The sequence below is a fragment of the Camelus dromedarius genome, chromosome 11, assembly GCF_036321535.1.
Source record: "Camelus dromedarius isolate mCamDro1 chromosome 11, mCamDro1.pat, whole genome shotgun sequence".
NCBI lineage: Eukaryota > Metazoa > Chordata > Mammalia > Artiodactyla > Camelidae > Camelus > Camelus dromedarius.
In genome coordinates, this window is record NC_087446.1 from 21,127,415 (window position 1) to 21,151,946 (window position 24,532).

The 24,532-nt window shown below is 33.4% G+C and overlaps 1 protein-coding gene across 4 annotated transcripts in view; it reads right to left on the reverse strand.

Annotated features, from left to right (window-relative positions):
* PPFIA2 (PTPRF interacting protein alpha 2) overlaps positions 1-24,532 on the reverse strand; it is a 389,841-nt gene that overhangs the window by 83,522 nt on the left and 281,787 nt on the right. For 3 of the 4 annotated variants that reach the window (XM_064491562.1, XM_031463070.2, XM_031463072.2), the window contains 6 exons: positions 17,441-17,662; positions 9,088-9,234; positions 7,950-8,084; positions 2,526-2,609; positions 1,958-2,089; positions 316-378 (listed from right to left, as the gene is read on the reverse strand). In XM_064491562.1, the coding sequence (XP_064347632.1) occupies positions 316-378; positions 1,958-2,089; positions 2,526-2,609; positions 7,950-8,084; positions 9,088-9,234; positions 17,441-17,662 (783 nt within the window). Of the gene's footprint in view, positions 1-315; positions 379-1,957; positions 2,090-2,525; positions 2,610-3,036; positions 3,145-7,949; positions 8,085-9,087; positions 9,235-17,440; positions 17,663-24,532 lie in introns of those variants that run through there. The other variant, XM_064491563.1, reaches the window with a different exon arrangement.

Genomic DNA, 24,532 nt, shown 5'->3' on the forward strand with positions numbered 1-24,532 from the left:
ATAGCACAAAAAAAAGTCAAAATTATTTTTTTTTTCTGTTAGAAGTCAAGATAGTGATTATCCTTTAGGATAAGTGTAGTGATTATATGCTAACAAAAAGGGGGAATCCCAGGATACTAATTTTTAGTGTGTTTGGTTTGTAAAATTTCGTCAAACTCTCCCTATGTATGTACACTTTTCTGTATGTATAATACAAAAGCTAAAATATTTTTAAATGATAATATCCTAAAATTATTTCTTATCAAGTTTGTTTTACAACAAAACATTCACCACTGTGAAATCGAAAAGTGGGGAAAATGTAAGCTTCCATAATACCTTATCATGTAAAGATTCTTCCAGATTCTTTCTGAAAGTTTCTGATTCTTGAATTAAAACATTCTATGGAAAAGAACAAACCAGAGAAATAATTAATAAATTAAACAGAAAATAATTATATACATAGATTAATTTTTATCACTCGGGAATCTTCTTTGTTTCCTCCCTTGGTGCATCTATTTTTTGGTTTCCATGGAAACCAAGTTTCAATGAAATCTTTAAATAAGACACCTTAACATTTTGAGAAACACATAATTTAAATGGGAAATGTTATTTTGTAAACACTTGGATTGACAAATAAGATAAATATTAACTTTTAAGCTATTTCTGTCTGCCTCTTCCCAGTCTTTTTAAATTTGAAATAATTAGGTTACTTTTCAAATGAGAAAAAGTGAGCAAAAAGCAAAATGTTATTCAAAGCTGTCATAGAGAAAGAATTCAGATGAATTCATTTTTATTATCTGAAGAAATAAGAAATTATAAGATTATATTTTTAAAAAGTTCAATTTCTGGACTTTTATTTCAAATACAAAATTAGTGATTTCTAATAATGGTTAAATTATTAGAGAAATAAAAATAAAATTTAAACTATTTAAAAAACTAACGTTACGTGTCATGATGTGGAAATAACTTGCATCTTAAGTATTTTTTAAAATCCTTGCCATGGAAGTATCTCTGTGGTAAAAGTTTCATACTTTTCTTAAGAAGAGTACAACAAAGCATGATTTAAAATAATGAATGCTTTTCAAATTTTGGGGGTAAAATTAAACTTCAGAGTGTAGTAGTAATTGGCATGTATTTGGAGTTGAATATGGAAGAAGGCATGCCATATGACATCTTAGTGGGTAAATTAATCAAACTACTTTAACATTTCAATGAAACATTTTTTTCTATTTTGTTTTTTCCTATGGAGCAGGGGGCAATGTCTAGCTTAAGCAGTGATTGGCATTCAGTCTAAATTTCCAAAATGATTTGTTCACTGGGGTTTTAGTCCCTGATTTTCTACTATACTTTGAAATTGGCAAGCAGCTCACGTAACTCTTGCTAGTCTGGTAGTCACCAGCTATCAATGAGACATATGTAATTGTGAACGAAACTGCAGACTACCCAGAAGTACTGTTTTGGAAACAGTTTAGCTGAAAGTACTACGATCTTAAACTCTGTGGTGGGATTGACACTAGTTCTATTGGTGATATAAACTCACTCGCATTTTGGCTTTTAGACTAGTAGTAGATTCAGTTACTTGAAACATTTGAATGGCTCAAAGCAAGCCTCCCCACACACTCCAAAATACTAATTTTTGTCTTGCTCTTCTTTTTTTGCATACCAGGTGAGAGATATAAACAAAATATTTTTATCATAAAAGTATGCCACATTTTAACACATTTATCTCGTTATCATGCTAATGTGCAAGATTTATATACTATGTAACATTTTTATTTACTTAAAAATTGATGTTAAATGTTGTTACAGAAACTATTTGTTCATTTTTTCACTTTTAAGACTAAATCAGGTTTTTTTTTAAACTAAAGAAAGTAAATGGATCATCTGACCAATACATTGATTGCAGCTGAGCATAAAACAAACATATCACTAAGGACATGGCTAATGATCACGTGATGCTGCTTTTCCATCATTTTACCTTCTCTTCCAGAGCAGCCATTCGTTCCTTAAGATGTAGCTGTAAGCGTTCATTGGATTCGGTCAGAAGTCTGTCCACAGTATCGGATAGTCTTTTGTTGTGCTCCTCATTCATTTTCTCTCTTTGCCTAGCCTTACGTTCAAAAAATAAATAAATAAATAGAACATAAAAATCATTTTTAAAAGTATTTGGCTTTGTTTTTATGTTTTTCCTAGTTTAAAATTGGATTTAATTTTGTCTGTTTTGATTAAATTGGCAAAAACTTCTTTTTCAAATGCACAGGGCATATCCATAACATTTTCAATATAACTCATAATCAAGAAAGATGTTAAAGAAAAAAAGGACATTATGAACTCATCTACAAAACAGAAACAGATTCGCAGACATAGTAAACAATCTTATTGTCACTGGGGGAAACGGGGTCGGAAGGGATAAATTTGGGGGTTTGAGATTTACAAATGTTAGCCACTATATATTAAAAAATGATTAAAAAAGATATTCATTTCTTATGTGTAGAATATAAATGCATAAATTGATGCTTGAGATGGATGGTTCTTAATATACATACTCTTTGAAGTTCTTGATTTTTCTCTTCAAGTTGACCTTCTAGATGTCTCATACGTTCTTCAATGTTTCCATGTCTCTCTTCAGCCTGTTAAGAAATATGAAGAATGCACCTGACATGTAAGATATGGTTAACACTTTTCCTCTAAATAAACTGAAATAAAATGTAAAGCAAGCTACTACCAACCGCAAATGTAGTTTTCAAAAATAAACTTTCTTTAAACAGGCAGCTGAACAGCATTGCTTGAAATGTGTCAGCTACGAAGGCCTGTTACATCCAAGCATCAGCAAAACATTGGAGTTATTTATGAGCAATGAAATCAGCCAAATGTAACATGCAGACTGTGCATGGTTTGAACACAAACCTGCCATTGTCCAATCTTAAGCTTCTGAAGCACTGAACTGCACAGATGGTCGATTATCAATAAATAAAAGTAACATAATTTTTATAAATGAAAAGAAAAAACTTAGATGAATTCTATTTAGCAATAGAAAGTAAAGTCCAGTAGGACTACCTTCCTACGTATGGAGATCATTTCTTGTAGTTTAGCTTCCATAACATATTGATAATCATCAGATGAGGTAGAAGAGGTTGGATCAGACTAACAAGTCAAGGAAAAGGAGAGGGACAAAATTGAAAAATCAGAACTAAAGACACTGACACTGAACAGAACATAGCACAGAATGCTTAAAAGAAAAGTGTGACAGCAAATTTAATACTCTAATAGACAGAATTTTATGTAGAAAGAACTACACTGATACCTGGTGAACATGATGCAGTTGATGGTCATAAGTGGAAAAACAATGGTATGCTCAAATAAAAAGCTACCAACCTAAGGTATGGAAGGTTAGTAATGGCTGGCGATGAAAGACTACTACAAATGAATTAAAGCAACTCTGAAAGAGTCATGTAATAACTGGAATTATGGGAAACCAAACACTAGAATATGTCTCTGACAGATTGTTAAAAGTTTTGTATTTTGGTTCACTTGTTTTTTACCGTATTACTTACAAATCATGGGGAAAATGTACCTCAATGTTGAGAAGTAGACTAAAGTAAGGACTCAGGTGAAATAAATTTGGAACAAAATTCATTACAAACCCAACTCTGTAGAAATCAGAGAAAGAGCTAAGCGACGGGGTTATTATGAGTATTCTCCAATTCCAGCAGGATTGAGTTTCCTCAGCAACAGGGGCAAACTTACAAAATGACTTCTGGTCTCGGAAGACACTTTATGGCTGCAGGTCTAGAACCTCAGCGCCTATTCTCGGATACAGTCTTAATTCGAAATTTTAAATGAAAATGATATAAAGCCCTCAAATTATCAAGGTGACAATAACGCTATGAGGACAAGAATCTATTTGTGAACCCTCCTGAGTGACACTAGGGAGCACTCCAAAACTGTTGTGCATTGATTGTTGCTATGGAAACAAAATAGTGCCCTAAAGTGAACAGGCAGCACAGTGCCGTTGTGAGTGACTGCCCAGTGCCAAGGTTAGTTACATGTCTGGGAGGTGACGGTCAGTTACCACAGATGCAGAGTGTTCAACACATGTGACATTGCTGATAGCTGAATTGTATTAGTACGTTATGCACACATTACATGTAAAGTTACATCAACATTTTAAACATAATTACAAGTTAAATAATTACAACAGTGAAAATAACCTTTATCTAGATGACAAAGTTTAACTCCAGAGCATATTCTATTATATTTTATAAGTTTATTCTAAAACAGTGAAACTTACTTTATGCAAATATAGGACTATATATAAATATGTCATGCAGTACCTGAAAAGAAACAGTAACCTATTCATGTGTTGGTTCATATGCATATGTACTATTCTATGCAACAAATTCCAATTAAGTCAAAAAAATATTTAATATTTAATTGGTGTGTTTATGCAAATTATAACCCAACATTTACATTTTGTAAGATTTTTCTTCTGGTATTCTTATTTCATAAACTGGAAAGATAATGCAGAAATAACAAATAACCAATTTCTTTCCCTAAATGTGTAGAAGCAACATAGAACGCTACCAACGTCTCCAAATGCCACAAAATAATTTTATATTACTTAAAACCTAAAATTCAACTAAGGATACAGTTAAATGGGTCAAAATATTGCTGAAATTATGCATTTTAAATTGATAAAGGTATCTATAATCTCTCAAAAGTTCATTTTAACAAGCCGTGAGTGTTATGAAAATTAATCAGGTGACTGATTCAAGGTAGCTAAGGCATGAACATCTCAATTTCCAAAGCCCGTTACTTCAAGTATACAAGCAAAGTCAGCAGATCCTTCAAAGATCCTTAAAATTATTCCAGCTGAGCTACTGAAAACACACCAGACATTGTGAAAGTTCACTTCAGAGACTAAACAAGAATTCTGTCATGTTTAAGTCACTATGTTATTGTTGATAATTTCTATTGGTACTAAAAATAAATGAAATACCTTATGGAATTCAAGATGAATTAAGTCCTTGCTGAGGGAATATGCATTTTAATTAAAGAGGTAAACATCATAAATCATAAGATTGGGAGCCCAAAATCTTTATTAGTTGTGTATACACTCAACAAAGCCAAATTTTTAGTTTTATCCCTAGCCATTATTCAATACTTCTAACTTTCTAAAAGCCTCAAATGGGCTATTTTACTCACCTATCTACATACAAGCACGCACGCGCAAACACATACACACACACATACACACACACACACAAACACAATAGAAGAAGAAAAAGACAATCTTCGCAATCAAAGAATAAATTCAGACATCATCTCTAAACAAACCTGGGATAAATTTGCAACTACTATTGATTGATATCCATCTTAACCTTATGAAGACTGCGATTGAAGCAAGTGGTATAAATACAAGAGTCACCCAAGACCACTTGGTATTCCTTGATGGGGTACAGGGCTTATTCCGGTTTCACCCTTCAATGTAACAAGGCGATTTTCAAACAAGCCAAATATTTAGAAGAAATTACAGACAGAAATGATTTTGAGAAGAGTGTGAATATGTTTGCAAATGGAGAATAAATTAAAATTAAAGAGAGGAAGTCCAACGAGAAGAAAAAAAAATAGGTAGCAGATAATAAAAGTAGAAAAAAATACATATAGGCTAAATAAAATACATGAGGGATTGTTAACAATACCATTCGAAATGCAGGAGAAGGGAGCCTAGGTTTAAATTAAGCCTAAATCATAAATTAGTAGTCAAAAATATTAAGAAATAGAAAGACTATGAAGATCAATAATAGTGAGATATTAAAAACAAATTGAATTTGAAACAATAAATAATAAAGCAGGTTCTGGAATCAGGCCCTAAAGATCTTGAGAACAGGAGATAGAAAATGGTCAAAATCATCTTAACATTAAAACTTGGAAGAACAAATGAAAGAGTAATCTTCACATGTTATAAAATGTTACAAGCAGAGGGAGTACATTGAGAATAAAATCTCGGCACCAGAAGAGTGTATATTGTGAATTAAATGACAGTAACATAGAAGCTGTATTATCTGAAGTAGAGTTGTTGACACAGAACCAGTCAGAAGAGAAAGCAGTAAAAAGGACAAGCAGAGTGAATTCTAGCAATTTTGACACTTTTTAAGAAGGATAAAACTGCCAACAAATGAGGAAAGCAAAAAGTCTATGAGAAGTGTAATTTTAGGAAAATATTATTAGGTAGTAGTAAACTGAAGAAATTATTTTGGATGCATAAGTGAATATATATATCAAAATAAGATCTCAAGAGCATAAAATGGAGGGCAAAACAGATGAGAACCTATTTCAAGCTTTTTTGTTATATTCTAAATTAAGGATACTTAGGAATATTTCATTTAAAGCCTCATACATCAAGCATTATATTTTAAAATATGTTTTATACTCAATCCATCAGAGGTTAATTTGGGGCAATTTTTTGCTAAATTTTAATTTCTGTTTTGGGAGTAGAGATCCCAGACTTCCTTGTATTTCACTCATGACAATATTGATGACTATTTTACACTTAAATATTACAAAAATTAATTTTATTATCTAGCCACTTGCCTAAGTCCCCCTAAAATAATTCAATAACTCTTTATAGAAAAGTATTTTATGTTCCTCAGATATAAAGCCTAAGTGAACCCATCTTAATCCATATTACAGTAATTTAAAATGTATTTGCAAGAAAATAGAATACTACTAATATATTTGCACTTTTATATAATTTCTAGAATATTTCTCAAATTAAATGATAATTTTATCTTTATCTTCAAAATCACACATTTTTGAAATTGCCAGAGCAGTTTATGCCGCAATCTGTGACTATAGAAGGATACAGATTGTAATGTCACCCTAATCAGATTGTTTTATTCAGCTAGTTAGTCCAATAATCTATAGACAATCAACTGTTTCAAAGCTTTCTACTTTGTCAACTGTTTTTCTTTTCACTACCTGATTAACTACCCTATTTTAACCAACAGGCATCAGTCTACTGTTCCTCTTTAATTATTTACTTTTTCTGAGAAGTAACTATGTATACCTACTTTTATTTAGCTGCATCCATTGTTTTGGATACTCTTTAATGACAGAATTTATAACTTGAAGTTCACATATCTATCTGACCCATACTGCAGTGGTGTGGAAAATAGCACACAGTAATGACTGTGTGAACATCTAGTAAGAGTGCACATTTTTTAATTGATATTAAATGTCAAACATGTTTTAGTGACAGAATCTGGACTTTAATTCTAGTGACATGCATATACACTTTGAAGTAATGACATTTCCATTTGACCGTGACAATTAAGAACAGTCATTTTTTACATTACAATGGTTGCAAAATTCTAAAATATGCAGATAATTGCAGAATCTAAGGGCCATAACAGCAGATAATTTTGAACATTCTTCAGATTATTACTGATTTTAACCGGTTCAGAAGAAACTGCAACTATTAAAACCACTTTCTGACTATTTATTGGCTTTGCACTTTAGACTTCTACAGGTCTAACTTCCAATTTCTAACAAATTTTTTCATGTTACAGTTAAAAAGGAATCAACTGCTTATGATATAGCCTACATTTCTAATACACTACAATGTAAGTTAAGCCTACTAAATTATTATGTCTCAAGTATATCTATATTAAATATAATCATGTGTTTATATTTGGTGATTATTCTTACATGCAAATATTACCATGGAAAATTAACTATAGAGACATGAAATATGGTTTATTTTTATTAATGTTTAGATAGACAAAGAGATCATCACATTTATCATTCATCATATGTGTGATATAAAAAATTCATGTAAATAACAGACCAATATAATAAGATTTAATAAAATTAATTTTCGTAAAGTCTAAAGAAAATGTAGATTCCATTTTGATTACTAGTTATTCCTATAAGTATATCTAGGCTGACCAATTGTTTTATTGCAGTACCTTTGTCAGGGCTGCAATTCTCTGAGCCAGTTCAGCCTCTACTTCAGGTAAGGTCTCAGCTTTTCTCATAGTCTGCTGCAACTTTTGTTCAGCCAGCTCAAGACGCTCTTGTAACTGTCTGTTCTTCTCCTCCATCTGAAATAGGGATAGAAAAAGAGCCACTTAAATTGTCACCAGGCACTAGGGGCTGTGGGCATTAGCTATTATTCTAGACTTAAAATCAGCTACTACTATCATGCCTACTGTGCAAAGAGATGATTGTTCTCGTATTTTCATATGTTTTTACTTGTACATAACCCTTAATAAAATTCAGCACATTAAAAGAAACATTTTACCTATGGCAGCAAAAAGAAGTTAATAGTGAGTGTTAACTTGGATACATGGAATAAGACTTCAGATGCAACATGATAGGAGTATACTGAAAATAATAGCACTAATTGGAGTAGGGGAAGGAATGTAGCATAATGGTTGAGAGTCTAGGCTCCAATGATTAAGCTGGCAAATGTTTTCGTGAAAGGCCAGAGAGTAAATATTTTAGATTTTGTATATCATAGTCTTTACTCCAACTAATCAGTTCTACTGTTGTAACACAAAAGCAGTCACAGACAATGATTAAATGAATGGGTATGACTATGTTAAAATAAAACTTAATTTATAAACCAGAGCCATAGTTTTGGCACATGGGCCATAGTTTGCCTACTCCTGCTCTAGATCTGAATAGACTTGGGCTTCCATTATTGACTCTGGCAAGTACTATATGTGTGACCTTGGGGAAGTATTCATGTCTCTGAACTTTAGTTTCCTCAGTACAGTAACTTTACTTCACGGGTGGTGATTGGGTTTAAGTGAGGTAATACATTTAAACTGTCTAGCACACTTTCTGGTTAATAATAAGAAATAATAATAATAATAAAAATAATGACCAGATCCAAAGTAAATACTAGTCATTATTTTTATTATTATTAAGCCAGATTTCTAGATTACATATTGAAAATCACATCTATTTAGTTACCTCAATTCTAAATTTTAGACAATGATTGACTGCCAAGAAATACCATATTTTATTTATTTCAAGTTTTATGAGAATTGTGAGAATACACACATGAACCAGGACAAAACCAAGATAGAGATACTGAACCTGCCGTAGGATGGCCTCTTTATTTGCTAACTCATTTTCCAGCTTATCATTCATGTCATGTATGGAGGTAGATTCTCTCTGAGCACTGAGGTAACGCTTCTCAAGGGTCGTGATTCTTTCTTCCATATCCTCCTTCTGTGCCATGGCCTACAATTAAAATTATTTAAAAAAATCAAATCAGATTCTCAATTTATATACTGTCTTGTTATTTAAATAAAATAGTAAGATATTAAAAAAAAACTATTGCTTTCTTGAGGTAAATATTCATTCCTTTCTTTTCATGGAAGGGATGCAAGATTTCATGATTTTTCTCAACTTATCTGTCAGAATTCTTCTTACGTCTTGGGTTAGCTGAAAGCTTTCTACCTCTGAGATGCAATAGAGTACATTTTGAAACTGCCCACTGTAGAATTGGTATTCTTAGAAAAGAAGTGGCAGATAAATTAGCTCATTACACATTAGAGATGAATACAATTATGGGCAGAGTTGCAAACCATAAAATTGGTGACTGTATTTCCGAACTGCAAAGCAATCTTCAAATAAGGATAACAAATATCTTCAGTATCCTTATCTTTACACATAAGTAAGAGTAACTGAATGATTAAAAGAGAAGGCAAAGACAAAAAAAGAAGTAAATTTGAATCATAGCTGCAAATAAATTGACCAATCTACTTTAAGACAAACATTTATCTTGTTACATATATCATATATTCCAATTAAAAAAGAATTGAGAAAATTCAATGAACACATATCTCTAGGGGAAAATTAACTATCAGTGCAAATGCCCCAATGTTCATAGCAGCACTATTTACAATAGTCAAGACATGGAAGCAATCCACATGTCCATTGACAGATGACTGGATAACGAAGATGTGGTATATATATACACAATAGAATATTACTCAGCCACAAAAAAGAATGAAATACTTCCATTTGTAGCAACATGGATGGACCTAGAGACTATCATACTAAATTAGACTGAGAAAGACAAATGTCATATGATATTACTTATATGTGGAATCTAAAAGATGATACAAATAAACTTATTTATTCATTATTATTATTATTATTATTAAACAGAAATAGACTCACAATCAAAGAAAACAGTTACCGAAGCGGAAAAAGGTGGAGGGATAAATTAGGAGTTTGGGATTAGCAGATACAAATTACTATATACAAAACAGATAAACAACAAGGTCCTACTGTATAGCACAGGGAACTATTATCAATATCTTTCAATAACTGATAACAAAAAAGAATCTGAAAAAGAATATATATATATATATTATATACACACACACACACACACACACATATTATATACATAAAACTGAATTACTTTGCTGTATACCAGGAATTAACACAACACTGTAAATCAACTATACTTCAATTTAAAAAATACTATCAGTGAAAATGGAGTAAAACTATGGCATTAATAAGACTGTAAGCAATAATTTTAAACCATACAATTCATAGATAGCATGGAGATGATTTTATCTTCCTCATAGCTTACATGGGAATTTATAAGTAGGTAATCTATATTTTTGAGATGTTGGGAAGTCATCTACAGAGGTGATAATGTGTGACGCTTCTTTGCATAAGGATCCTGCAATCGAGGAGATAGTGGTGGCTTCCATATATTACTACTCAGATTTATCTGATCACTTATTCCTAATCAGTCTCTTTGTTATTCTCCTCCAGAATCCAGAGTCAATCCTGCCACACCCACAGAACAGATAAATTCTCTTCCAGTTTTCCAGAAATATTAGAATGGACAGGACTTCAGCTTCCTGATCTTCTCTCACCAACATCTACAAATATAATCACATGCACACAAATCCTTAACCTCTATCTTTCAGTTCAGAACAGGTGTTCTACCTTCCCTCAAGTTTAGTCATTATCTGTATTCTGGCCTTTATGCTGCTTCCACTTTAGGGATCTTGGTCACTTTTTTCTCCTGGATTTTCATGGTGGTAGGAGAGGTAAATCCCATAACTCTAGCTGAAAAGAATGAAACAGGCCTATGAAAAATTTGGTACAGATCTGAAGGAGAGGGCAGAAGAAAAAGGGATGGTTCAAAGGAAATAAAAGTAAGAATGATAAATTATCTGCTTGACCAATGTCCATAACTGAACCGAAATTATGAAATTTTACCAAACTGTTGGAGAGAGTGGGAAGGTTTACTTAGTTTTAAGCATAAGTAAGCAAATTAATTTATCAGGTAATTAATGAAATCCTGGAAAAACATAAAGCTGTACAAAAGAAAATATTATCATTGAAAACTACTCCTTGGATCATTTGTGAAAACTATTTACTTAGTCATAATAACTGTAACACTGAATGTGATTTTGAGATAATTATAGTGGAAGGTTGGGAGGAAGAGAAAGAAAGGGAGAGAATAAGAGAGCTAAAATCCTCATATAATAGAATAGCAAGACATAAATTAAGTTTAAATAAGAGAGAAAATACCATAAATAATGGCTAAGAGTGTTGAAATTAAGAATCTGAGGGAGGTGAAATGGCAGGTGGATGGAGGCTTTGTGTACATGTATGTGTTTTGTGGGTGTGCGTGTTTAGCTTTGTATACTCTTGATATTATTTGACTTGGAAAAATTATGTACATTTACAAAATTAAAATTAATTAAAAAGTCATATTCTACAACAAAACTCATCATGCTGTCCTCATTCTCTCTTGGTACCCCTGCCTTGTATTACTTGACTAAGGAATGACACTACTCTGTACAGAAATTAAGCATCATCCAAGAAAACTCCTTCACTTTAACTCCTAACTTAATAGCCTAATCTGTTGTCTTGCTATGAGTCTGTTTTCCTCCTTACTTATTCCTAACCTGTTGGCCAATCTGCTTCTGGGCTTAAATACCTTTGTTGTTCCCCTCCATCCTCAATGTAAAATCTGAGCTACAGGGCCTTGAAAACAAGCAGCTTCATGGCCTGACACTTATCTGTCTTTATGTACTGGGTTAAATAGTGTCCCTAGCAAAATTTATGTTCACCTAGGACTTAGGAATGTAATCTTATTTGCAAATAAGGTTTTATAGATGTAATCAAGTTAAGATGAGATCATACAGGATAGGGTGGGCCTTAAATCCTGTGACTGGTGTTCTTACAAGGAGAGGAATATTTAGGGACAGAGATATATACAGAAAACTGCAATGCAAAGAGGGAGGTAGAGATTGTCATACTGCCACTATCCAAGAACACCAAGCATTGCCAGCAGTATGTTAATACTGATGATCAAATGTATGAAACTCAATTAATCCATCAATTTGGCAAAAATTATCCAAACTAAATCTTTTTTATCAAAATTATATACATACTCCTAGCTTTCAGCCATCCAAACAAAAGCTACTATTTAAAAATCTTTTATTTTAAATTTTGAATTTTTCTATTTTCTCTATTTTTTATCCCAATGTGGTTACAGTTTTCAATCTTAGAGGATTCCTTCAGAGTTCTTACAATTGTTAATATTGTATTGTTAATTTCATTTTCATACAGAACTCTGGGAATGTTATGTCGGCTTTGGTAGCCCAAGGGAAAATTCTAAATCTAGCCTACAATAGATAAACTTGTTACAAAATTATAAAATCAGTAAATTTGTTAAAGGTATACACATATTTCTTCAGATCATGAGCATGAAGAAGTGCATACTTGCTTTAAATCCGAGTTGTTGATACTTATTAACTCTGTTATGAGCAAATGTTGCTTAACTTTACTACATTTCACCTTCTTTCTTCTTTCTTTTTTTTTAGTTTCTGGTTGGGATGTGAACATCTACTACATAACATTGTTATGATATACTATTTGAAGTGCTTTGCATGGTGTCTCGTGTACAATACACACTCAGGAAATAATAGCTTCTGGTCTATCATTAATTACTATCATACCTATAATTAGCTGACCTGACTCTATGGCATACCTTACACGTAGGAGTCACTGGATGTGACTTTGGTATTGCATTTTTAATTCAGTGATTCATGTGGGAGATTTAGTTTTTAACTGCAGGCCGTATTGCCAAAAATAAAATTTGAATTTACAAGTTGGAGCAGTATCTTTTCCCTGTGTGTCACTTGGAAATTCTAAAACAGAAAGTTTTTTCTAGTTCCTGAAAACTGCTGCCTAAAAAAAGGGGGGGGGGGTGGGAAGAGCTGCGTGAAGATTTAATTTTCTCTTGACCTGAAGTTTATGTAGAAACTGAATTTTATTGTCAAATGAATATCATTCTATAGTAAGTTAAAGTTAGTAAAGTGAAAAACGTAACTCCATGTTTCAGAAAAGACAAAATTGATACGTATTCATTCACTGAATCACCTAGTGAACATTCAAAGAGCTCTTAATAAGAAGTTGAAAAGAAAAGCTGATTTTATTCACAAAGCAAAACAGAATTGAAATACTTCACAGAAAATTCTAACTCTTTGCATATATACCTATTTCATGAGATATTAGTATCCAATACCTAATTAGTGGCCTTCTTGATTAAAAAGTAGAGAGCTAAACTAAACCTCTGCTATGAGATGGACTGTATTTTGCAATATGTGTACTATGCCAAGCTTTAATCCAGCCCTCTACTCCAACAGGTCACAGTCAGTTGTTGGGGGTGGGGGGAGTGTGAGACAAAATTTCAAAGTACATTTTGAATAGATTTATTTCTTGACAAAGAATAATTACAATAATGTACTCTGAAACCATTAATGAAATATATTTGTAAAATTTATTTTAGATATATTAGACTATGCATATGCATAGCAAAAAGCATTTCAGTTTTTAATTATATGATCAGGTTTTCCTGTTCTCTAATTTTTCCCTTAATTAATTCAATACATATTTATTGCTTATGTTATACATAAATGATACAATGCTGGAATGTCATAGGGGAAGCAAGAACAATCACCTTTTTTTTTTTTCCTATAGAAAAGCTTGCAATCTAGTAGACTTTGTGTGACCACAGCCCAAGAAAACATTATTGTTCGAGAAAATAAAAGCAGAGTCTGGAGTTTTGAGTGTTACATGATACCTTTTTAACAGATATGATTTTCACATTTTCTTGCTTATTGGAAAGAAAGATCAAAAGACTGATTATTTAGGAAGGAGTCAGAGTGCAGCAGCAGTTTTTATGAGAGTTGCTATCTCTGAATAAATGGTTGTATCTTGTTGACTTTAGAAACTGCTTGTAGTGGAAGAAGCACAGGTTTTGAAGTCTTGCTAATCCTGTATTCTTCCTGGTGCTGGGAGCGGTGAGGGAAGTGGTGTGCTGGGGACAGTAGTGGATAGGCCTTGGACAAGTCACTTTACCTAACCTGAGAAAAACTGGGGTAATTACAAGTACCTTCCTTAGAGGACAGAAGAAATTAGATAAATATAATGCACTTATAATAGTTTTCATGGTTGGTCCTCAAGAAATTTCTAGTAGCAAGCCAAGGTCCCACGGCCTGTGACCTGAATATTTTATTCGGCTTTCACAATGTCCCTAACACAGACACAGACACAGACACACCCAAACACACACACAAATGTGATGCATCCAGACTATACAGGCAGGCAGAGTAGCGCAGGCTCCTTGTTCGGGTCCTGTTAATTTTATCACTTCCTACTATGCATTTGGCACTTCCCACATTTATATTGCTTGCCTGGCTCTGAAAGCATTTGTGTTTGCATCCTCCCTTCAGAGGTGAATGATGAGAGATATTCTTCTCCTAAAATATAACTACACAGAAATTATAGACCTGATGAGAACAGTTATATTTTACAAGAATTCCTTGTGAAAGCAGAACACTTTACCTATTAGAAAGGATTCCTAATAAAAGAACTTCTGGTATCAGATGACTGATATTTCCCATCTGATTTAGCTGGTTGTCACCTACACCCAAAGATTATTAGAATCAAAGGGTCATTTTTACATAGGCAACAAGAAAGGAGAAGGTGGAGACACTGGGCTCTACCTGCAAATGACACTGGATTAAACAAGCATTAACAGAATAGGTGAGTGTTAAGTAAAAGAAAAACAGCTAAACCTCTAGGACTAAGAATGAAGAAATAGAAAATGAGCAAAAGCTCAAGAAATGGTCCTGGTGGTCTACTAGCCAAAAATTCTAGTTTTCCTTAACAGTGATATAGAAGAGAGATTAAACTTCATCTACTTTATAATTTCTCTGAGTTTCGTTTGTGGGAGGAGTGAAGATGAGAGATACTTCCATGACCTATTAATTCACATAAAGGTGTAGATCTAGAGCACACTACCATTACCTGTGCAGCCGTAGAACATTATGCATCATCTATCTCATTCTGAGATAGCAGGCTTTGTTTGGGTACATGTTCTCATTTCATCCAAGTCCATAAATATCCATTCTTTCAACAAAGGGTTTTGAGTACCTATTATATGCTCAATAGTTGTGTAGGGGATCAAAACAGAGCAATGAACAAAATGAGACAAAACAAAATATCTCAGCTCTTACGACTTTTTATGCACAGTGGAGAGGGAGGTATACAACTAAAAAGTATGTCAGTTAAGTACATATTGTGTCAGATGGTTGCAATTACTGTGAGATTAAAAAAAAAGAAAGAAGAGGGAGAGTGCCTGTGTGTAAATGCCATGGTTAGGGAACATGGAGCAGGCAACATTTGAGCAAAAGTCAGAAGAAAAAGAAAATGCAACAAAATAGGTCCGGCTTAAGAGGCCACAGTAAGTGAACAGAGTGGGCTAAAACAAAAGAGTAGCAGATGAGCACAAAGAGGTCAGAGGGTGGCAGTGGGGATCATACGTGGCTGTAGACTATGGCAAGGACTTTGATTTTACCGTGAGTAGAACAGGTCGCCACTGAAGTTTTAAGGAGAAAGTGACTTGAGCTGACTTACACTGTAACAGCTTACACAGACATCTGCGTTGAATACAGATTGTTATAATAATCCTATGAGAGATGATAGTTGTGTGGAATACGGAAGAGCCATAAAGATTGTGAGAAGAGGTCATATGATGGATATATTTTGAAGTTGGAAGTCATAGATTTATGGATGAATCAAAAGCAGTGTGTGTGAAAGAGAGGCACCAAGGACAGTCCCAAGGTTTTTGGTCTGAGCGCCAATAACGAGTTGCCATCAGCTGAGGTACGTAAGGCTGTGAGTTAAGTCTGGCTTTTGAGGGGAATATCAGGAAATTATTCTTGAGGATGTTAATTTTGAGATACCTATTAGAGATGTAGACACAGGCATCTGGAAATCAGGAGAGAAGGATAAGCTGGATATAGAAATTGGGAATCATAAACATGGAATGGCATGACTTTACCAGTGGAGTTAATGTAGATTGAGGAGGGAAGGCACTCCAAAGTTGAGGAGGGGAAGAAAAGCCAGTGAAGGAGCCTGAGATGAGGGTAGCAAACAAAAACAGAGGAACGTTAGGAGAGTGTCTTTATTGTGCTATTAGCCAAGTAAAGAAGTACACCCGGGATGGTAATTAGATCAAAGGGCTTCAAAGGGCTGAGAAATAACACTTGGGATTTAGCAACCTGGAGGTCACTAATGCCTTGGATAAGAACAGTTTTGATGGGATTGTGGAGGCAAAAGTATGATAAAATGGGCTCAAGGTAGAATACGAAGAATTGGATACATAGAGTCAAATCCAATAACTAGTTAATGATGTACACAAGATAAAAAATAAAAATATGATTTAAAAGAACATGTAAAAATGAAACAGGTGAAAAGTCACAAAATATAATTTTCATAAATATAGATAATTTTCTTTTTAATTAAATAGAGTGATAAAGTGAAAAGACTTGAAACTTTTCACCTTAGCTGGTAAGATGATTCAGAAATGTTATGAATAAAACATCTCCTTGTAACTTTTGTAATAACTTCTAAGTACCCTGTTTTCAAACAGGTGAAGTGATGTTAAGTTTAGCAAGAACTGAATATATAAAGGTTCCCACTTTCACAGATATACGTTCACATTCATAAACACAAAATCAAAATAAGAGGGAAAAATTTTAAGTTATGTCTTTGAGTATTCCCATATGCTAAGAGTATAGCAATTCATTATTCATACCCAAATAATCTAAGGTTATTTAAAATTAACAGTTTAAAAATATTAAAGATTCATTAAAAACTGTAGATTTTATTACATCTAAGACTTGGTACCAACATTTTCTTTGCATACATATTTAAAGAGGTGATGAAGGAAACTATTTTTGCCTTAGCGAACAAGTTTCATGACTAATATAATGCATCCCAAATATGATCTTTTGAGAAAATCTGAAGAGTATGTGCCATTAGGGGAAATTATAGCAAAAGCATCTCAGAGGCAGAATTCAGGAAGCAAAGACTGAAAGTGTTACGAATCACTTACCTCCCTAATGTCCCTTTGATACTTAGTGTTCATTTCTTCGGTTTTAATGAGATCCTTCCTTGCTGTCTCTGCTTCCTGCTCCACCTCTCCCACGCGGGAAGAAAGGGCTGCTAAACGTTCTTTCATTTGGGCCATTTCGTAGTTTTGTTTTTCAAGCAATTCTTGTAGCTCAACTATTTGACTTGTATCATCAGTGGAGTCTATAGAACCATTGGACAAACGCTGCAGGAAAAGAAAAAGAAATGGCACTTAGAACTTTCTTCATCTTTACAATTCATGAACTTAAAGAAATGAGACAGAAAAAGATTTCACACTGAGAAATGAAACTTCTAAGAGAACTCGCCTTAGAGGAAAACTAAGTTTCTGAGAAAACTCCTAATTGATATTAAAACATATAGGTAGATCCGTAATTTTCAAATAGGCTAATAGATGCATTTGAAGTGGAAGCTACTGTATGTACATTATACACAGTTTAGCAGAAAACATGGGTGTATCCTAAACATTCAATAAGTGGCAACTATTTTTTTATCAATTATATATATAATTTATTATAAAGAAATAATACTGTATTTATGTAATACAGCATATTATTACTAAATAAGGGCCCACAAACTATATAGTATTTTCGATTTTTGTTCAAGATCCTTTGTGTATTTGCAAGTCTCATTTTCAATGATACTCAGCAAAAAATCTTACACAGCACTTTTCTTTTAAAGAAGGTTATTCCTGCTGTGAATCTGACCCAGCTAGTACAAAGGTATAGCATAGAAAAGTCTCGATTTCTATATTGCTATCAACATAAAAGTCATGAGTGCACACAATCCAGAGGAGGGAGGCTAAAAGAGTTTAAATAATTTGAGATTGATTTTTCTCTTTGAAAGGGCTGCCTGGAAACCAGAGTGACCCATGTCTTCAGAAGGATGCACTACAGCCTAGGTGAACTGGAGAAGTTTTGCAGTGAAGACAGTGCAGCAACTAGGGAGAAACAGATGCTAAGAGAAAAAGATCACAATCAGGGAGAAACAGGAAACTATAGAGAAAAAGCAAAAAACAAAAGTACAGTCAATTTTATTAGGATGCTTGTTTAGAAAACATGAATTTGAAACATGATTGATACATTAAGAAATAATTTGAACATAATTTAACTTTTGTGTTTTCTTGTGTATGATTTCATTCCTGAGAATCAGCCGCTGAACACAGAAAACTGGACCTAGCTGAATCAAGCAATGTAGGAATATACAAAATGCACATATGCACACTTCTCAAACATCTAATGCCAGTTTCACATTTCATGGAGAGCTCTGAGTCAACTCACCCATTTCTGTGTTGTACCACCTGCCTGATTTCAGATACTCCTCTTTTCACCACTCCACAATAACTCACAGCTATAATCCTTCTGACACCCACTTCCATAAGCAAAGTCCAGATCTTTTTAAAGGTAAAGAGTTGAATTTATATTAGCATTTATGTAATTCTTAACCATTCAACATGTGTAAAACTGTGCAATCATTTTATTAGTTTTCTATCTTTTTTAAAAAATTGAAGTATAGTCAGTTACAATGTGTCAATTCATGGTGTACAGCACAATGTCCCAGTCATACATATACATACATATATTCATTTTCATTTTTTATTAAAGGTTATTAAAATATATTGAATATAGTTATCTGTGCTATACAGAAGAAATTTGTTTTTTTATCTATTGTTATATATAATGGCTAAAATTTGCAAATTTCAAACTCCCAAATTTATCCCTTCCCACTCCCCTTCTCCTGGTAATCATAAGATTGTTTACTATGTCAGCACTATATACAATAGCCAAGACACAGAAACAACCTAACTGTCCACTGACAGATGACTGCATAAAGAAGTTGAGGTATATTTATACAATGGAATACTATTCAGCTGTAAAAAAGAATAAAATAATGCCATTTGCAGCAACATGGACAGACCTAGAGATCGTCATTCTAAGTGAAGTAAGCCAGAAAGAGAAAGAAAAATATTATATGATATCACTCATATGTGGAATTTTAGAAAAGAAAAAAAAGGAGGACACTAATAACTCATGTACAAAACAGAAACAGACCCTCAGACATATCTCTTTTTTAAGTAAGTGATAAAGTTTGTAGTGTTGTGCCTCAACACCTTTCCCCCCATGAGCTCTGTGTTTTTTATTATGCGGTTTTGCATAACTCAGTATTTTTAGGAACACAAATGTCATATTAGACAGAACTGACTGTAGAAGAAAAGGGGGAGAATAGAAAGCACCACAAAAGCAATGAGAAAGATAAAACAGAGAGAACGGGAACGCAAACTAATGGCAAGGGGTGTTGATAAATCCAGTCACCTAAAATGTGGAGAAACAACTGGGCAAATCAAAATTACATGAGAGTCAATCTTGAGATAGTATCTTGAGATATCAGTTGGATCTGCAGACCTAATACTTTGAAGATACTACTGAATTTTTGTATTGCAGGTGATAAGCTTCTAATTACATAGTAAAAGAAGTATTACAAATAGGTGCAAATGTTGGAGAGGATCCAGAGATTGGTTGATCAGATCCTCCTTCAGTGTCTTGATTCCTCTAGCTGCTGGGATGGCCGCTTGCTGAGGGATCAGAGCTGAGAACTGGCCTGGGAATCACTCTTAGTGGAAGAGAACTGCCCTTGCAAAGTTACTCCTCTCCGCTGGGACGAGCAATACCACATACAACTCAGAGCAGTATTACTGTGAAGCTAATAAGGAAACAACATTTTGGACAGTTTTTGTGGACATAAATCTCAAAAACATTGATAGTGATCTTTATATACGACACAATTATCTGTACATTGAATTGAGAAAAGTCAATTTATATTCATTAGACAGCAACTGAGAACTGGTTTAGGGAGAAAGGCTAGAGCCAACTGCCAATCAATTATGTCCAAGTTTGGGATAACTGAAGAATGATATTACAGGGTTTCTGTAATAATAGCAAATACCTTCTAACTCTGTATACCACTCATGTGTAACAAAGGAAGCGTAAGCTTTAATAGAGCTTCTACCTCCTCACATTGAGAATTTTCTCTAGTCAACTAAAAATGGCAAAGTTTTAGAAACTACAATAATCATTAGAAAATAAATGTTTGCTTTGAAAAATGTTTTATGTGATTGAAAAATTACATGTAACATTTGAATCCTTAAGAACTTCAGAGAAACTTAAACTTAGGGAATTTCCATGAAGCTGATTTGAATTAAAATGCAGAATTTTGAAGTTCCAACTCAGTCCCTTTACCATATTACTTTTAATTGGAACATATAAATCAATAAGATAAAATAACATATGCTGTATGATATAGACAAGTACCAAGAACGTAGTGTGTGTGTAGATATGTGAATATACATACATATGTATACATACACATATATAAATTCTACAAATATTTGTTCAGTGCAACTGAATGATGTTCATTTTCTAATTAGAAAAATGATTATTCTAATTTTGTGCACCTGAGGTCCATTAAAATCTAGTCTAAAAATTGCATATTTTTAATGGGCTCAAGGTAAGAGAAATTTAAGTAAATATAAACAGTAATGAGACAACTAAAATAGAACACTTTCAGAATGTTAACCTCTTCAATACCGTTACATAATTGATGTGTACTATACTGCATAATCTTTATGCTACTTTGGAATTTAGGACTATCCATGGAAAATTATGAACTCTCATTTTTTTCTGAAGTATATATTAATATTTTATGTTTAAAAATGTGTAATATTTCATCCACTTAAATCACTGTAAATACATTTTGTGGTGAGCTTAGTATGTTTTCATAATTTCAGAGTAGAACAGTCATATTAAACTTGTGATCTATATCTCAAAAAAAGAATATATAACTTTTGTTCCAAATCATTACTATTTTGATATGTCTTTAAAATAAATTATGGCATTTTAATCTAACTGGTAGATGAATGAATTAAAGGAAAACCCAATGCTTATTTTAACTAGCTTTATCGAGATCTAATTTACATGCCATAAAGTTCACGCATTTAAAGTGTGAATGTCAATGGTGTTTAGTAAAGAGCTGTGTAACTATCAACATAATCTAACTTGAGAAAATCCTCACCATCCTTAATAAAAACCTCATGCCCATTAACAATTACTTACAGCAGACCCCCAACCCCTAGCCCTAGGCAACCACAAATCTACTTTCCTTCAGTATAGGTTTGCATATCATGTACCTTTCACAAAAATGAAATCACAGAATAGTCTTTTGTGACTGGCTTTATTCACTGAACATTTTTGTTTTTGAGAGTCATTCATGTTGTAGCATGTTACCAGTATTTCATATCTGTTACTGCTGAATAATATTTTATCATGTGGATATACTACATTTTATTTACATATTCACCAGTTAGTAGACATTTAGATTGTTTCCACTTTCTGAATACTATGAAAAATGCTCCTCTGAACATTTGTGTACAAGTCTTTGTGTGGACATATGCTTTCAGTTCTTGTGGGTAGAGTCTTGGGAGCAGGATTTCTGGATCATGTAATTCTATGTTTAATATTTTGAAGAAATATTTCCCAAAGTGGTTATACCATTTTACATTCCCACCAGTCATCATGACAGTTCCAATTTCCTATATCCTCACCAAAACTTGTTACTATCTTTACTCATTATAGTTATTCTTATGGGTATGAAATAGTATCTCCTTGTGGTTTTGATTTGCAGTTCCTAGAGACTAACAACGTTGAGCATCTTTTCATGTTCCTGTTAGCTATTTGTGTATCTCCTCTTGCGAAATGTCCGAAGTATTTTCCCATTTACTAATTGAGTTGTTTGTCTTTTATTATTGAGTTATGAGAATTCCATATATATATGATACAAGTCCTTTGTCAGCTATAGACTTAAGAAAAATTCTTTCCAGTTTGTCAGTTATCTTTTTACTTTCTTGATGGTGCTGTTTCAAATGTAAGTGTTTTTAATTTTAATGAAGTCCAATGTATCATTTTTTCCTTTATGTGCTTTTAGTATTGTACCAAGAAATTATTTTCCTAAGACAAAAGACTTTCATTTTGTTTCTTCTAAATTGTAGCTGGATACACTTAAATTGTTAGTTTTCAAATGTAATAAAGGCTCAGATGGTAAAATTTTTTAAACATATAATTTTATTTAATCAACAAATACTTATTGAGCACCTACTATGTGCCAAATGGAAGGTATTAGGTTTTAGAATTTTTTAATATGATGATATAATGCTGACATTAAGAAAATTTCCATCAAGTAGAGAAGTGGCACAGAAATAAGCAACAATTACGCACTGCAATGAAATATCACCACAGAGTTATTTTTTGCTTATATATTTGCATTACAGGAGCAGAAAGAAGATATTTTTTGTGATACTCTTTGAGTTGGTCCTTTAAAAATAGATAATTATATTTCAAGTGAAGTAAGAGAGAGGGCAATTATTCCAGGAAGGGGAAGCTACATGAGCAAAGGCAGGGAGGCATTCTCTGCAGGGGCATTATGAGTCATCCTGTGCACACAGCAGAAGACACGTGCTGTGGAGAAATGGGAGGATATGAGACTTGAAAGGGAAGGCCAGCATACATTAAGATGTCCTTAGGTTTTCATAGGAAATAGAATGAACTTTGTGTATTAAATAGAATGACAGAGAGTCATCAAAGGTTTTTGAACAGGGAAGTAACATGTAAACATTTGCTGGCAAACTGTTAATCTCACGATCCTGGTGATTTATGTAAAGCCCTTCTTAACCACCTGTAGTGAACAATTTACGCTTGCCTGCTCAGCATCCATTCTCCTTCCCATTTCCCTACAGATGGAGTGGCCAGATGAAATACAGAATCCTGAGTTAAATCTGAATTTTAGATAGACAATGAAAATTGTTACAAGCAATATTTGGGTCAAGCTTATAGAAGGGAATTAATTATGGTCTGCACCACGACCCAGAATGAGAGCATAAATTATGTGCTTATCTGACAGAGGGAACAGAAAAAATCAAAGGTTGGGAGACACAAATAGATACAGAATTTTCAAAAGGACCATGTAGCTAGAATTGACTAGGCTACAGCAAGATGAGAGTGGGTGTGGATGGGAGGATGGCATAGATTCTTGAGATAAGGTGGGTTCTTGAGATCACTATAGGACTTTGGCTTTTACTCTGGGTGAGATGGGGACCTTATGAAGGTGCTGAGCAGAGGAGTGGCATGATCTCACATTTTCAAAGGATCCCTCTGCTTTCTTGTGAAAAACAGACTGTAGGGATCAAGAATGAAATTAAAGAGATGAATTACAGAGGTTTTTGTAATAATCCAGGTGGATGATAATGCTGGCTAGGACTAGGGTATTGGCAGTGAATGTTGTGAGAACTGGCCATATTCTTTCAATGGATTAGATGTGACATGTGACCAAAAGCATGGACTCAAGAATGACTTTAAGGTTTTTGGCCATCAATTAGAAGAATAGTGTTGCTATTTATTGAAATGGGGGAATCTTTAGGAGAAACAGATTTGGGATTAGGATGGGGTAAAATCAAGTACTGGGTTTTGGAAACAAAGTTTGAGATAACTTGTCAAGATGTCAAAGTGAAGATGTCTCATAGGCTGTTGCATGAGTCTTCAGTCAGGAGTAGTCAGTGCATGGATATTTTATATTAAAAATTATAACACTGGAGGGGACCACGATGGAGTAAGAGGGGAGGATCATCAAAGGTGACCAAGAATGTCTCTTTAAGGATCTCTTCAAATGTCACTTTATCAGAGAGGTCTTTTATTCCTTCCATGTAACATATATTATGTTTGTTGTCTGTCTCATCCACTAAAATATGTATTCTTAAAATTTTCTTTCTATTCCAGGCTTAAAGCTTAACCTGTATATTCTTGCATATTCAACTGCTACTCATTTTTCCTACTTAAATATCAAAACATTCCAACCAAACTAAAATTCAGAAACAAATTCCTGTGCCCCTTCCTCAATTCAATTGGTAAAAACACCATCTTTCCACATGCTTCCCAGGCTGAAAAGTTTGGAGTTATCATCAAATCCTTTCTTTATCCCCCATCTCTCACTGAGTCTATCAGGAAAATGTGTT